This window comes from Carcharhinus amblyrhynchos, chromosome 6 (assembly GCF_965287045.1).
Source record: "Carcharhinus amblyrhynchos chromosome 6, sCarAmb.v2.hapA, whole genome shotgun sequence".
Lineage (NCBI taxonomy): Eukaryota > Metazoa > Chordata > Chondrichthyes > Carcharhiniformes > Carcharhinidae > Carcharhinus > Carcharhinus amblyrhynchos.
The window spans coordinates 45,806,146-45,822,287 of record NC_137329.1 but is presented as its reverse complement, the minus strand read 5'-3'; the positions used below and the strand labels follow the sequence as shown (position 1 = coordinate 45,822,287).

At 41.1% G+C, this 16,142-nt stretch overlaps 1 protein-coding gene across 1 annotated transcript; it reads left to right on the top strand.

The window, feature by feature from the left end:
• Nucleotides 1–9,958: 9,958 nt before the first annotated feature.
• Nucleotides 9,959–15,858, top strand: fth1a (ferritin, heavy polypeptide 1a). Its single transcript, XM_080190353.1, has 4 exons — nucleotides 9,959–10,254; nucleotides 12,459–12,605; nucleotides 13,901–14,026; nucleotides 15,478–15,858. Exons 1-4 carry the CDS (start codon nucleotides 10,153–10,155, stop codon nucleotides 15,634–15,636), a joined length of 534 nt encoding a protein of 177 aa, XP_080046479.1. The 5' UTR covers nucleotides 9,959–10,152; the 3' UTR covers nucleotides 15,637–15,858.
• Nucleotides 15,859–16,142: the final 284 nt, after the last annotated feature.

Here is a 16,142-nt window from a genome sequence, read left to right as displayed (position 1 = left end):
ACGACTTTCTGAGCCTCACAAGGATCAGGGAGAGTCATGAGACCTCCAGACCAATTAAACCTATGAAGTTAGAGACTTGTGGGGAGAAGTGGTAGCATGTAACTAACTATAAATATATTTGGATAAAAACTTGGGGGATGTGGAGGGGAGATATAGTCTTAGGGTATTCAGAGGTAAAAGATTAATCTTGGGACTGGAGAAACAGTATCATCCACATAATAGTTTAGAGAGTTACAAACTAGGAGTCTAGAAAGAGAAAGCTTCTGGTTTAGACTAATACCTGTAGTCTTGTACGTCTGTAAATGTTATTGTTTCAGACATCTGTGTATCTGCAATTATTCCATGAGCAGTCACAATTCAACATGCAACAGAGACCTTGATGGCAAAGTAGACAGAGAGAAGTGAACGTGACTTTGAAATTGAACAGGCTTATTTCCATACAGTGAGTGTTATGCAACATGAACATAAGAACATAAGAAATAGGAGCAGGAGTAGGCCATCTAGCCCTTCGAGCCTGCCCCGCCATTCAATAAGATCATGGCTGATCTGTCGTGGCTCAGTTCCACATTCCCGCCCTGTCCCCATAACCCTTAATCCCCTCTCTTATCAAAAACCCATCAACCCACATCTTAAAAATATTTAGCGAGGTAGCCTCCACCACTTCAATGGGCAGAGAATTCCAGAGATTCACCACCCTTTGCGTGAAGAAGTTCCTCCTCAACTCCGTTCTAAACCGCCTGGCAGCTCTCACCACAGTTGAAATGATATGCCCTAGTAAAAATAGGAAGCACGGGCTAGACTGAAGATAGACATTGGTGCAAGAGCCAACATTTTACCATTGTGGATGCTCAGAGACATGTACTTGGTGAAGTGGGTGTCCATGTTGCAGCCAACAAGGGCTAGATTTACCAACAATTTCTGGGCATATTGATGTTGCAATGCAAATATGGAAGTTTTGTTTAGTTTCCATGAGTCTTTATTGACACCAACGGACAATTGATAGCAGGATTGCCTGCAGGCAGTGAACTCCAGACCATGATGATTTACAACATCAGTAAAACACCAATAAAACTTGGCTAAGGCAAGTGTGATCCTACTGACTCTATTCAAGATCTGCAACAGAAATACCTGGTATGATCTGGAACATTAAGCAGGCCGCTGAACCCAAGAAGACAGAATACATACTGTTGGATATCCTAGGGATGATGCAGATACAGAAAGAGAAGATGTGGACAACATTGTCCAAATTTGGACAAGAAAAATGTGAGAAGCTCTGGTCAGAGACTTCCAGAGATCTTGTCCACAGGAGTGATTGGAGAGGGTTTAAACTAATATGGCAGGGGGATGGGAACCTTTGCAAGGATTCAGAACAAGGGAAATTAAGAACAAGAGGAAAAGACAGTTAGGAGAATAAGGAAGGTGATAGGTAGAATAATCAAGGGTCAGAGTCAGTTGAGGACTAAGTAAAAATTAGTATTTAAGGGAAAAGAAATGTTAAAAGTGCTCACCTTAAGATTTTGTACTTGAATGCTTGGAACATTCAAAACAAAATGGATGAATTCATTGCACAGATAGATGTAAAGGGGTATGATATAGTTGTTATTATGGAGATGTGGCTCCATGGTGACCAAGGGTGGGAACTAAATGTTGAAAGCTATTCAGTGTTTAGGAAGGACAGACAGTAAGGAAAAGGTGGTGGAATTGCATTGTTGATCAAAAATGATATTAATACAATATTGAAGCTAAATATTAGCATAGATGATGTGGAATCTGTATGGGTTGAGTTAAGAAACAATTAGGGGCAAAAAACATCGGTGGGGGTGGTATGTAGACCACCAAACTGTAGTGGTAATGTTGGGAAAAGTATTTGACAGGAAATCAGAAATGCATGTGTTAAAGAAACATCTGTGATTATGGGTGATTTTAATTTTCATGTTGATTGGGAGAATCAAATTAGTGACAGTACAACAGAGGAGGAATTTCTGGAGTGCATATAGAATGGTTTTCTGGAGCAATATATTGAGGAACTAACAAGGCCATCTTGGTCTGGGTGTTATACAATGAGAAAGGATTAATTGGCAATCTAGTTATGAGAGGACCCTTGGGGACGAGTGACCATAATATGATGCAATTTTTTGTTAAGGTTGATTTGATTTGATTTATTAACATACAGTGAAAAGTATTGTTTCTTATGTGCTACACAGACAAAACATACCGTACATAGAGAAGGAAACGAGAGATTGTAGAATGTAGTGTTACAGTCACAGCTAGGGTTAGACAAAGGTCAACTTAATGCAAGGTAAGTCCATTCAAAAGTCTGACAGCAGCAGGAAAGAAGCCGTTCTTGAGTTGGTCGATATGTGACCTCAGACTTTTGTATCTTTTTCCCGAAGAAAGAAGATGGAAGAGAGAATGTCCAGGGTGGGGTCCTTAATTATGCTGGCTGCTTTGCCGAGGCAGTGGGCAAAGTAGACAGTCAATGGATGGGAGGCTGGTTTGCACAGTGGATTGGGTTACATTCACGACCTTTTGTAGTTCCTTGTGGTTTTGGGCAGAGCAGGAGCCATACCAAGCTGTGATACAACCAGAAAAAATGCTTTCTATGGTGCATCTGTAAAAGTTGGTCAGAGTCGTAGCTGACATGCTAAATCTCCTTAGTCTTCTGAGAAAGTAAAGGCATTGGTGGACTTTCTTAACTATAATGTCAGCATGTGGGGACCAGGAAATGTTGGCGATCTGGACACCTAAAAACTTGAAGGTCTCGACCCTTTTCTACTTCGTCCCCATTGATGTAGACAGGGGCATGTTCTCCTTTATGCTTCCTTAAGTCGATGACAATCTCCTTCATTCTGTTGACACTGAGAGAGATTATTGTTGCCGCACCAGTTCACCAGATTCTCTATCTCATTCCTATACTCTGTTTCGTCATTGTCTGAGATCCGACCCACTATGGTGGTGTTGTCAGCAAACTTGAAAATCAAGAATTGGAAATTGCAAATTGGGTGGATATGTTGTAGTTGATTCTGAGATCAGGGTCCTGAATCTCAATAAAGGTAACTCTGGTGGTAGGAGGCATGAATTGGCCATGATGGACTGGGAAACATTACTGAAAGGAAAGATAGTGGACAGGCAATGGCAGGCATTTAAAGAACAAAAAGATGAATTCCAGAAGTTGTTTATTCTTGTTTGGTGCAACAGCAATAAAGGGAATTGTGGCCAAACCATGGCTCACAAGGGAAATTAGAGAGAGTATCAGATTCAAGGAAGAAGCATACAAATTGGCAAGAGAAAGCAATAAGCCTGAGGATTGGGAGCAATTTAAAATTCGGCAAAGGAGGACCAAGGGATTGATTAAGAATGGGAAAATAAAGTATGAAAGTAAGCTAGCGAGAAACATGAAAACTGACTGTAAAAATTCTATCTGTGTGTAAAGAGAAAAGATTGACAGAAATGCATGTAGGCCCCTTAATTCAGGAATGGGAGAATTCATAATGGGAAATAAATAAATGGCTGAGGAATTACATTTGTACCTTGCTTCAGTCTTCACAAAGGAAGACATGAATAGTGTACCAGAGGTTCTGAGAAAAACATGTTTAGTGAGGAGCTGAAGTAAATCAGCGTTAGTAGAGAAATGATTTTGGGGAAATTGATGGGATTGAAGGTGGATAAATCTCCAAGTCCTGATGATCTTCATCTTGGAGTACTTAAGGAAGTGGCTCTGGAAATAATAGATCCACTGGTGGTTATTTTCCAAAATTTATTGGACTCTAGACTGGTTCCTACAGTTTGGATGGTAGCTAATGTAAGCCCGCTACTCAAAAAGGGACGTAGAGAGAAAACAGGGAACTACAAACCAGTGAGCCTAACGTTGCTACAGTCTATTATTAAGGATTTCATACCTCAGGATTTGGAGGGCAGTGATATAATCAGGCAAAGTCAGCATGGATTTACAAAGGGGAAATCATGTTTGACAAATCTATTGGAATTCTTTGAGGGTGTAACTAGTAGAATTGACTGAGAAGAACCAATGGATGTGGTTTATATAGACTTTCAGAAGGCTTTCAACAAGGTCTCACATAACAGCTACTATGTAAAGTTAAAGCACGTGGGATTGCAGGTAATGTCTTGAGATGGACAGAAAGCTGGTTTGTAGATAGGAAGCAAAGGGTTGACACAAACAGGTCTTTTTCTGATTGGCAGTCGGTGACTAGTGTGGTTCCACAGGGATCTATGCTCAGAACCTAACTGTTCACAGTATATATTAATGATTTGGAAGAGGGAACTGATTATCTCCAAATTTGCAGATGATACAAAGTTGGGTGGGAGGATGCGCTGTGAGGAGGATGCAGAGATGCTTCAGCATGATTTGGACAGACTGAGTGTGTCGGCATATGTATAGTAGATGCAGTATAATGTAGATAAATGTGAGGTTATCCACTCTGGAAGCAATAATAGGAAGACAGATTATTACTTGAATGGGTGTAAATTGAGAGAGGTGGATACTCAACGAGATCTTGGTGTCCTCATGCTTTGGTTGCTGAAAGTAAATGTGCAAGTACAGCATACAGTAAAGAAGGCAAATGGTATGTTGGCCTTCAGAGCAAGAGGATTTGAGATTACAGATAGGGATGTTTTACTGCAATTGTATAGGGCGTAGGTGAGGCCACACCTGGAGTATTGTGTGCAGTCCTTATCTGAAAAAGGATGTCCTTGCCATATAGGGAGTACAGCAAAAGTTTACCATGCTGATTCCTGAGATAACAGGCCTGTCATATGACAAGAGACTAAGTCAGTTACAATTCTATTCAATGGTGTTTAGAAGAGTGAGAGAGGATCTCATACCAACTTATAAAATTTAACAGGGTTAGAAAGGGTAGATTCAGAAAGAATGTTCCCAATGGTGGAGGAGTCCAGAACCAGGGGTCATAGTTTGAGCATAAGGAGTAAACCTTTCACCCAGACGGTGGTGAATGTGTGGAATTCATTATCACAGGATGTACTTGAGGCCAAAACATTGTCTGATTTCAAGAAGAAATTAGATATATCTCTCGGGGCTAATGGGATCAAGTGATATGGGGGGGAAGGGGGAAATCAGAATATTGAACTCGATGATCAGCCATGATCAAAATGAATGGCGGAGCAGGCTTGAAGGGCCGAATAGCCAACTCCAGCTTCTAGTTTCTATGTTTCTATATTACAGTAGATCACCATCAGTAGATTGTTGGTTACAGTATCAGAAGTTCCCACAGGCTTCAAATCTTTCTGCTGTATTGTAATGAAATTTGTAATTCAACTGGAATCATTTTCAAGGGCAGCAAGTGCTGATATCAGAAGCACTTTGTCAAGATATCCTTATTCAATTACATCAAGATCACATGGGTATTGATAAAACAATGTAATTTGTAAATTTACATTATAAATAAGACAGTTATTGGCCAAGGATCAATAATGACATAAATTGAGCTGGGAGGATATGTGATGCATTTCAGGTCAGGTTCATTAATTGTATCAATACAAAGAGCCACTCCATCCTCAATATATTCTGTCACATCCATGGTCAAGAATAGCTACTGACTTAGTTACTGTCAAAGTTAATGACTTGTGTGTTTCTGACTACTCTCCAAATTTCCGATCATTTTCAAACTGAGGGATACTTCAAAATGCATTGATTTAAAACAAAACAAATGCAATTTTCAGTCCTTTTGGTTCTCTGGAAGAGATAACGTTGGACAACAGTCCACAGTATAGTGGCAAACCCTCTCAAGCCATTTGTGTAAAATGTGCTGTAAACTACATCATGTCACCCCCACAGTATCTGAGGTCAAGTGGGCTAGCAGAAAGGATGGTACAGACTGTAACATCACTGTAAAAGCAGTCAAGATGTTAAAGTAGCAATGTTGTAGCTACAAGCAACACCACAGTGTACAGGATTACTATCCTGGAACTCCTTCCCTAACTGCACTGTAGGTGTATCTACACTTCAGGGACTGCTCATCATCACTTTCTTAAGGGCAACTAGAGATGGACAATAGTTGCTGGTCTGGCCAGTGACACCCACATCCCATAAATGAATTTTTAGAACTCAGCCCCAGCAGATATCATGATCGGAAGGCAAATTTGAACAATCTTTCCAGGTCATTATCTGATTAGATTGGATTGTCAGTCTATGAGATTTTATTAGAAAGACAAGAGAAAATTAAAATCACAAACATGCAGGTGTGGAGTTGTCTCCTCTGTATGTAGAATACGAGATCAGAATGATCCAACCATAAGAGAGGACCTGATTTCCTGTGGCTGTGTCAAAAATCTGCACCATAAGAATTCTGTGACTGCCACAGTGTTTGGTAAGTTTGTGTTAAGAGGAATGAAACACTGGCATCAGTTGTAGTCACTGACATTACAATATATATTATTCTACTTTTCATGTCCTTTTTAGGGATCCAGTGGCTGCATCAAAATTTTTTTTATTCCACCCAAAAAATGAATATCCTCGGGCAAACAAACATTTTTTTATTGGTCTTCCTTTAATGTACTCTTGGAGCCTGGTATTCATCAACCCATGGATTTATATAAGAGAATATTTGATTGAAATATTCAAAATCAAATCAAATCTACCATATATATGGAAACCAAATTTGATAATATATGTGATAGTATGGGGGAGGCGATGGCCTAGTAGTTTTATTGTTAGACTACTCATCCAGAAATTCAGCTAATGTTCTGGGGACTGGAGTTTGAATCCCACCACAGCAAATGGTGGAATTTGAATTCAATAAAAAAAATCTGGAATTAAGAATCTACTGACGACCATGAAACTATTGTTGATTGTTGTGAAAACTCATCCAGTTCACTAATGTCCTTTAGGGAGGAAATCTACTATCCTTACCTAGTTGGGCCTCCATGTGACTCAAGAGCCACAGCAATGTGGTTGACTCTCAACTGTCCTTGGGCAACAAGGGAGGGGCAATAAATGCTGGGCAGCCAGTGATGCCTATGTCCCACGAATGAATAAAAAAGTGCCAGGAGTCAACTTCAAAACCTATTGTATGCACTTTTTCTTGAAAAACTTAAGTGAAAAGTCAAAGTTGGTCAAAGCCAAATAATTAAGAATTAATGATTTGGTGGCACTAAGCTTGGATTTTAAAAATCTTAAGGCTGAGGAGGAAAGGAAGATAAAAGAGCATCTGACAAGTGGTGCCTTTCAAAAGTGAGTTCAGGGTCAGCATATTCCTGTTAGTGTGAAGGCAAGACTGGCAGAAGTAGGGTACACTAGATGACTAGCGACATTGAGGCTTTCATTAATAAAGATGTCAGTCTCAACTGGGGTTAAGTGAATTCCTTTAGGAGTATAGGGGTGTAGCAGTACACTTAAAGGGAAATCAGAAGGACAAAAAGGACATTAGATAGCCTTAGCAGATGACGTAAGGGGGAATCCAATTAAGGGCAAACAAGTATCTAGGGAGAGAATAGGGCCCTTAAAGATCAACATTGTTGTCTCTGTGCGGAACCCCAGGACATGGGTGAGATCCTAAACAAATATTTCTTGCAGTCATGAATACGTGGAAGATAGAGACCTCAGGGAAGTAAACAGTGATGTCTTGAAAAACGTCCACATTATAGGAGGTGCTGGAGGACATGAAATGCATTATGATAGATAAATCCTCAGGATCCTGTCAAGTGTATTGCAGGACATTGTTGGAAGCTCAGGAAAAAATTGCAGGGCCCCTAACAGAGTTATTTGTATCATCAACAGCCATGGGTGAGCTGCCGGAAGACTGGAGCAAGGCAAATGTTGTGCCATTATTTAAGAAAGATGACAGAGAAAAGCCAGGGAACTGCAGAGCATTGAGCCTAACTTCAGGGTTGTTAAGTTGTTGGAGGGGATTCTGAGAGACAGGATGTGATGCAAAGCAAGGACTGATTAGGGATAGTCAGCATAGCTTTGTGCATAGGAAATCATGTCTTACAAATTGGATAGGATTTATTGAAAGGGTGACCAAGAAAATAGATGAGGGCAGAGCAGTAATCGTTGTCTACATGAACTTTAGCAAGGCCTTCGACTAGGTACGGCATGGTAGATGGTCAGTAAGTTTAGATCACATGGGATCTAGGGAGAATTAGCCAACTGAATAAAAAATTGGCTTGCCGGTAAGAGACAGAGGATGGTGGTAGAAGGTTGTTTTTTCAGACTGAAGGCCTATGACCAGTGATGTGCATTGGGTTGGCGCTGGATTTACTGTTCTTTGTCATTTATTGAAACTATTTGAATGAGAATATAGGAAACATGGTTAATAAGTTTGCAGACGACACCTAAATTGGTGGTGTAGTGGACTATGCAGAAGGTTAGAGGTTTATAAAATCATGATCGGCATTGATAAGATCAATAGCCAAGGTCTTTTCCCCAGGGTAGGGGGCGTCCAAAACTAGAGGCCATAGGTTTAAGGTGAGAGGGGAAAGATTTAAAAGGGACCTGAAGAGCAACTTTTTCACACAGAAGGTGGTGCATAAATGGAATGAATTGTCAGAGGAGGTGATAGAAGCAGGTACAATTACAACATTTAAAAGACATTTGGACAGGTACATGGATAGGAGAGGTTTAGAGGGATATGGGCCGAATGCAGACAAATGGGACTAGTTCAGTTTAGGAAAACTGGTCAGCATAGACGTGTTGGGCCGAAGGGCCTATTTCCATGCTGTACATCTCTGACTCAATGAAGACTGAAAGAAGAATGTTGTTCCCGTTTTAAGGTTGCTTAAGTTTCAACTCTTTAACGTTTATCCCACTGTTAATGGTAATATCTTGAACCACAATCAGCCTTCCCTAAACCATTTCTCTCTCCACCTTTAGAAATACTGTCAAAACACTTCTTCCTGAGTAACTTTCAGTAGGCTATCTTAACTTGTGCATTACAGTTAGTTGCCGCTCACTTATCCTACATTCTAAAAATCCTTGCTTCTTGGCGGCATGAATGCAATTTGTCCTTGATTGCAGTAATTTGTTACAGCCAAGTGACAAGATTCAGTCACATCTTGACAAATAAAGGTGAAAAAAGTTCCCCATTGTGACGGCAAAGATTGATAATGTTCTCTTGAAAGCGTCATCATCAAAAGGTAAATTATGTTTTCCTTGGGGGTGATGACTCATTCGTATCTGTTACTTTCATCTGTGGTCACAAGCAGCTAGATGTAAATATAAAATGGTGCATCCTGATAAGTTTACGTCGATGTTGTTGTAATGTGGAAATGCCGGTGTTGGACTGGGGTGGACAAGATGAAGTCACAGGACACTTGGTTATAGTCCAACAGGTTTATTTGAAAACAAAGTGATGTTGTAAACAAAGATTATCATAGACACGTGAAGTGCTACGATAAATTGCAGACTCAGGGCCCAACAGACAGTCACAGGTTTGACAGAAATGATGCGCATTTTCCAGCAGAATGTGTAAAATGGCTGTCCTGTCTGCACAAGGTTGCAGCTGAAGGTGAGCGCTCAGGCTTAATCCTACATTTTGCTTCTCCATTATCAGCAGGCCCGCCATCATACCCTTCACACATGACATGATGAGGCAGTGTTTTAAGCTCTTTTCTGCGAACGCATACCAGATATTTCGGAAAAAGAAAGCGCTGACCACTTCGTTCAACCGACCCCCCGCGCTCGGTCCCACTTCAAAACTGGCATTCGACAGCAAGGACGCGCGCCATTTTCCAGCGCGCGCCCGCCGAGGCGCATGCGCAAGGTGCTGGAAACCCGAGCGCGCCAGCGGGACGGAGCCGTGCGTCCCTGCTGTTAGGAGCGGAGCCGCGCATGCCTGCGGTGGGGAGCGGAGCGTGGGCGCGCGCGTTCCCGCCGCTGCCAGTAGGCCGGAGCCGCGCGTTCTTGCGGTTGGGGGTGGGAGGAGCCGGATTTATTTTGAAATTTCTAGAAGCTCCTCCCCGCCACGGGGCGGGGCCCTCGCTTGCAGAATGACGCCTGCGTGTCAGTTTTTTCCATAAGAAGCTGCTGGGAGCAGGGAGTGGAAGCAGATTGAAGGAGAGTTCGAGGGAGAGATTGTGTTCCTGCTTCAACAGTGATTGAACGGAACCTTCATTCCCAGCTATTTCATCCGTCCGCCGCCTCTACACCATTCTCTTATCCTGCTGTGTTCCATCGCCATGACTTCCCAGGTCCGACAGAATTATCACCCCGACTGCGAGGCCGCCATCAGCCGCCAGATCAACCTGGAGCTGTATGCGTCTTATGTCTACCTCTCCATGGTGAGTGTGGGGAGGGGGCCATTCGGTGTTATGGATTCACCGGTAAGCGAGAGAGACCGAGAAGGCGCTCATGAAGGGCAAGGGGGAGGTGTTGTGATCAATCTGGGAGGACATGTGCTGGGTGGGGGAGGGGACTAGAGAAAGGGAGAGGACGTCTTTTTCTCTTTCTATTTGCTACACGTGAAAATTATATTTCCATGGTTGTGATAATACAACAGTTTGAAGCTGCTTCAGTTGTAATTATATAACACTATTCTAGCTACTAAAATGTATTCATAAATTGCAATTGAGTGCAATGACTTAGCTGAATTCGGCAGCCGTTTTGCATTCTGTGAAGTACGCTTATTCCAGGCGTTGGAATAAAAGCCAGTTTAATTTCTTGGTGTTATTTAGGGAAAGGAGATGATCGGCCAGCTCTCCACTTTTATCCATCTAAAGCATTGGGGCCAGGAGTACTTCCATGTTTCATCGGGTCGATACTAATCTAGATTTTTATTCACAAGATGGGGGTCATTGCTGGTCAGCATTTAAGTCTTTTTTGGTCGTCTTCGTGAATGAAACCATGAAGCTCGCAAAACCATGTCAGAGGGCAGTTGATAAAGATGGAAGTCGTGCTTGAACTGGATAGAGACAGCAGATTTCCAATTCTAGAAAGGCTTTAGTGAACCAGAAAGGCTTTTATCGCTGTCGGTAGTTTAATGATCACCGTTACTTGATTCTATTCATTTGATTTTTAAGCCAAATTGTATTGGCTGCTATGGTGGACTTTGAGCTTGTCTCCGGATTACAAATCCGGTAATAACAACTACTGTTAGTGTATCTCTGCCATTCCTCCCAAATGCTATGGATTATTGCTAAAAGTACCATTGCCATTGTATTTTATAAATGCGCTGGCAAGGTCCGCTAATAACAGCAGTTACCCTCTGTACTAGGTGTCTGCTTGATCTTTGCTTCCAAGCAAAGGTTTTTGTTCAGTTTATTTTTGCCTTGTTTAACTGAGTCTACCTTAGCCTTCCATCTGACAATTAGACTTCCTGCTGTGATGCTTTTTGTATAATCTTTCACAAGCGAAAGGGTGCTGAAATGATTGTTGCTAAACTCATTTACTTAATGTGAATATTAGATTCTTTAGTCAGGTGCTTGCATCTGCAAGGAGACAATTTCTTGTGGATGAAATTTTGTAATATAAGTAAAGCCCCTGACCTGTTCAAGTTTGTAAACTTGAGCTGACATTGTTTGGGCACACTTCCTGAAGGTCTTGTTTTTGCTTTTTTTTAAAATTTGACATCATTCCCAATGGTGTGTATGTATACATTAATGGGTTGAAAATTGATCACTGGCCAAAATGGCCTGACTTTGGGCAGCACAGTGGTTAGCATTGCTGCCGCAGGTTCAATTCTGACCTCGGGTCACTATTTTATGAAGCTTACACATTCTCCTCTGTCTGTGTGGGTTTCCTCCATAGTCCAAAGATGTGCTGGTTAGGTTGTTAGCCATGCTAAAGTGACCCTAGTGTCAGGAGAATTAGCAGGGTAAATGTGGGGTTACAGGAATAGGAACTGGGTGAGATGTTTGGCACAGACTCAGTGGGCCAAATGGCCTCCTTTGGTACTGTAGGGATTCATCAATGAAAAGTTGACAGTAACTGTACTGTGCATTAATGAGATTTCACACTTTTTATAGGTTTGAGTTTAGCTCGTTGCCAATTGCCTCATCTTATTCAGCACTCTGTCAAGCCTTTTTTGTAAGCTGTTCACATTTTGCAAAATGGTTATTAAGTCGTTCAGTGTATTCCAGCCCTAAATTCCAGTATATGCATTCTAATTCTTGGTGGTTCTGATCTCCTACCTTGTTTTATACCTTTGGGCATCAAAGCGTTCGGCTGTAAGTTCTGTATTTAAAGAACCTCATACATATTTGCCTCCCTGGGGAACATGGCATCCTTTTGGTATGGGGTATAACCCTAATTGTGCTGCCAAAAGACTCTGGTCCATGTTTGAATGACTACTTGGAAAAATGATTTTTTTGTACAAGATTGGAACCTATTGTCTACAAGTTTGGTTGTAGAAGCCTTTTTTTCTGAAACTTGAAACAAAGTTTAGTTTTGGGAAGCAGATAATGTTCATACTATAATATTAGTATTACAGCTAAAGTATCACTTGCAGGGTGCTTGTATGCTCAAATATATATTGTATTCTTTTCAGTCCTTCTACTTTGATCGTGATGACATTGCATTGAAGAATTTTGCTAAATTCTTTTTGGAGCAGTCTCATGAAGAACGTGAACATGCTGAGAAGCTCATGAAACTACAGAACCAGCGAGGAGGGCGCATCTTACTTCAGGATATCAAGGTTTAAGAAGCTTACTGTTATATCCTAAAATATCTTGTATGCTTGTTGGTTATGCAACTAATTTCCATCGAGAATTTGGATTAGGGTTTGCTGATGGCTCAGCTGGTTACTACAAGTAGCTGGGGTGGAATAAACAGTCTTGGATTTAAGACTGTTAAATCCAAGTCTTTGGCTTGGATTTGGCTGCTGTGCTAATGCAACCTGGGTCTAATTTTTTTGCACATGCCTTAGAACTTTATTTCTAATTGCCCATAATTTCAGCTTGTAGGTACTAAATCTGATACCTGCAAGTTTTATTGTTATGTTGATTAGATGCAACCCCATGTATCCACTTCCACTGAAGGTCTAAGTGTGCTCTAGCAGGTATTAGGTGGCAGAAGACTGAATGGATGCGCAGCTTCTCAGACATGGAGAGGTGTACTACCCCTGTACTCAAGGGAAAGGGGTTCATCTTGCCCTGCTGCAAGAACTGGTGCTACACTGACCTTGGCCTGCAGGAGGAATGGGAGGACAAGATAACTACATAAGCCTAACACTATTGGGTTAAAATATTAGGAAATGTTTCAGAATAAATATTGATGGCATTGAAGTCTTGACAAAATGTCACAGGATACTTGTGGGTTTCCAGAGTTGCTTTGTATCTCATAGCAAGTGAAGGAGATTTGCCTTCAAGGGTATTCGATCTTTTGAAGGGCGTGTTTATTCCTGTCAATGGGGTGTGAGCACCTCTGGACCATTCATTGCCATACTGATCTCTAATTTGCCTTGGAGGTGGTGGGAAGCTGCAGGTGCTGTCGGATGTTCAGAATTTTGATTGCAGTGTAGTTCAAGTCAGGATGGTAACTTGGAGGGTTTGATGTTCCCATGCATCTGATTTCCCACTCCCCTCTGGGTGGTAGAGGTTGGAGGTACAATTTTGGAAGATGCTGTTAGTGAAGTTTTGGTTTGCTGCAGTGCATCTGAAATTGTCTTGGGAAAGGGAAAATCTCCCAGGGTTTCTGATCCTAATTACTATTTGCTGACACCTGTTTAGATCAGTTTGAGCTTTGCTATGCTTCACTTGCTTTGCACCTGAAGAACAACAGTTTGGGTTGTTGTCCACAGAACCTGATCCCAGTAGTTTAAATTTAGGCATTATTGCTCTTTGGGTTTAATATTCTTATGTCTCGAGCAAAACCTTGCACTTGGTGCGTGATTTTAAAAAGGTTACCAAAACTGTTGTGGGGGGGTGGTGGCAGAGAGAGAGAAGCATGCTTTTTGTGTAAGTAACTGATCTGATTTTTTTCCTTTATTAGAAACCAGATCGTGATGAATGGGGAAGTGGCTTGGATGCAATGGTATGCTCTCTGGAACTGGAGAAGAGTGTGAACCAGTCACTTTTAGAATTGCATAAACTGGCTACAGACAGAAATGACCCACATGTATGTATTTCTTGATCATATCTAGTGTCACTTATTAATTCCTAGCCAGTGTGCATTGAACAGAGCTGAGGAGGAACTTCTTCACTCAAAGGGTGGTGAATCTCTGGAATTCTCTGCCTGTTGATGTGGTGGAGGCTACCTTGCTAAATATATTTAAGACATGGGTGGATAGGTTTTTGGTAGGCAAGGGAATTAAGGGTTATGGGGAGAAAGCGGGAAGGTGGAACTGATCCACTTCAGATCAGACATGATCTTATTGAATGGTGGGGCAGGCTTGAAGGGCTAGATGGCCTACTCCTGCTTCTATTTCTTATGTTCTAATACTGAGACTTCAAGAAAACTAGGTGTGGTGACTTCTGGTAATGGATTGATGATTAGTGGACGAGTTCTTAGAATTAATATGCACTCACTTGCTTAGTGCAATTTGGATAGGAACTTGAGTAAAAATTTTACTTCCAACTATTTTGGACATTGAAACTAGCTTAAGCTGCCTAATACTAGGGTAGCATTCATGCTGGGCAGGGGATGATTTTCTTCAAATGATCAAAGTAGTGTACAAAATATTGGTTATTTAAAAACTCTTTGATAATGAAGCCAAGTGATGGCACTAGGAATTTATACCAGATCTCTACCTACTATCCTGCTGATGCAACATCAATTCATAAATATTTTACTGATTACTGAAGTAATGAAATGGGAGTTGCTGCAATTTGCTTCAATCCTGTTATCTAGATAAGATTTTGCTTTTGTTGTAAAACCATGGGCTAGATTTTTGTCTTGGATCTAGACTTTTGAACAAATTTAGTTATTTGCATTGTTCTGATTTTCAATTTTGTTCAGAAACTCCCAAGTTGGTTCAGGTTTTACCTTCCCTGTGTATCTTGGCTTTTTGAAATTTGCATTATCCCCATTTCCCTGAATAAGGTAAATGGTTTAACCTTATTCCAAGTGACTCCTCTGCAGAGGGGTTGAAGTACGTCATTAAGTTGTCTATGCTATGAGCAGTACTTGAGCTGAATAAAGGACGTGTTAATATTGTCTTAACTCTCATCAACTCCTCATTCTTTAGATTGAAGCAACAATACATGGCTCATACTTTGCTAGATATAACAGTTCTGAAAGAAGCTTTCTATTTCTGACTAGCTTGGCTTGTTTTCTTTGAACAGCATATCTTAATTGACAGTGCATGTAGGTCAGATGTGCAGTTTGAATTTGCATTGTTGCCCTTCAGATACTCAATTTAGCCACCTTCAAGTGATAGTTAAGGACAATGGATTTCATGCTGGAATGGAATTGAGCCAATGGAGTTGCCAACAATCTGGCAATCATTCTTGGGTGCCTTGGGGATAAATGTTAAGATGTTTAACCAGAAGTAAATCGGTTGTTTTTGCTGAATAGCAGATAATTTTGCTTTCTGGGGGTTTTGATTAGTCTATTTCATTTCTCCATAGCTCTGTGATTTCTTGGAGACTCACTACCTGGATGAACAGGTCAAGTCTATCAAGCTACTAGGAGACCATGTAACCAACCTGCGGAGATTGGGTGCTCCTGAAAATGGAATGGCTGAGTACTTATTCGACAAGCACACCTTGGGTGAAGATAGCAGTTGAACACCTGAACTGTCTGTCCCTTGCTGCTTGCAGCTTTGTAAAGCTCAGTGCATGTTTAATTTATGTTTGTAGTCTGTCTGGTTTTCACACCACCCAATTATGTAATTGATTGTGCCACCATAAACTTGAATGGGTTTGATTTAAGCTATAGGTGGATTATTGAAGTGTACTTGTAGAAAATGTTCTCTGGCTTATTGCCAAATAAAGCAACTTGAACACAAATGCTGTTTCTGGGTTTTTGTCTTACAAATGCACATAGCCTTTTAACTACAAAAGTAGGTAATATGGCCCTTCCAATCTGCTGTTTCATGTCATGATTATAGCTGATCTATCTTGCTCCTTTCTACATGATTCCCATACCATAATTGTCTTCCTTCTATGATGAAACATTCAACCCATGTTTGCTGGCTCTCTAAGCCAGCATTGTAGCTTTGTGCATTCTTCTGCCCTCCCCCATTTCCTGGCACCTTTATTTAAGGGACTCATCTAACACTACCTTGAATGCC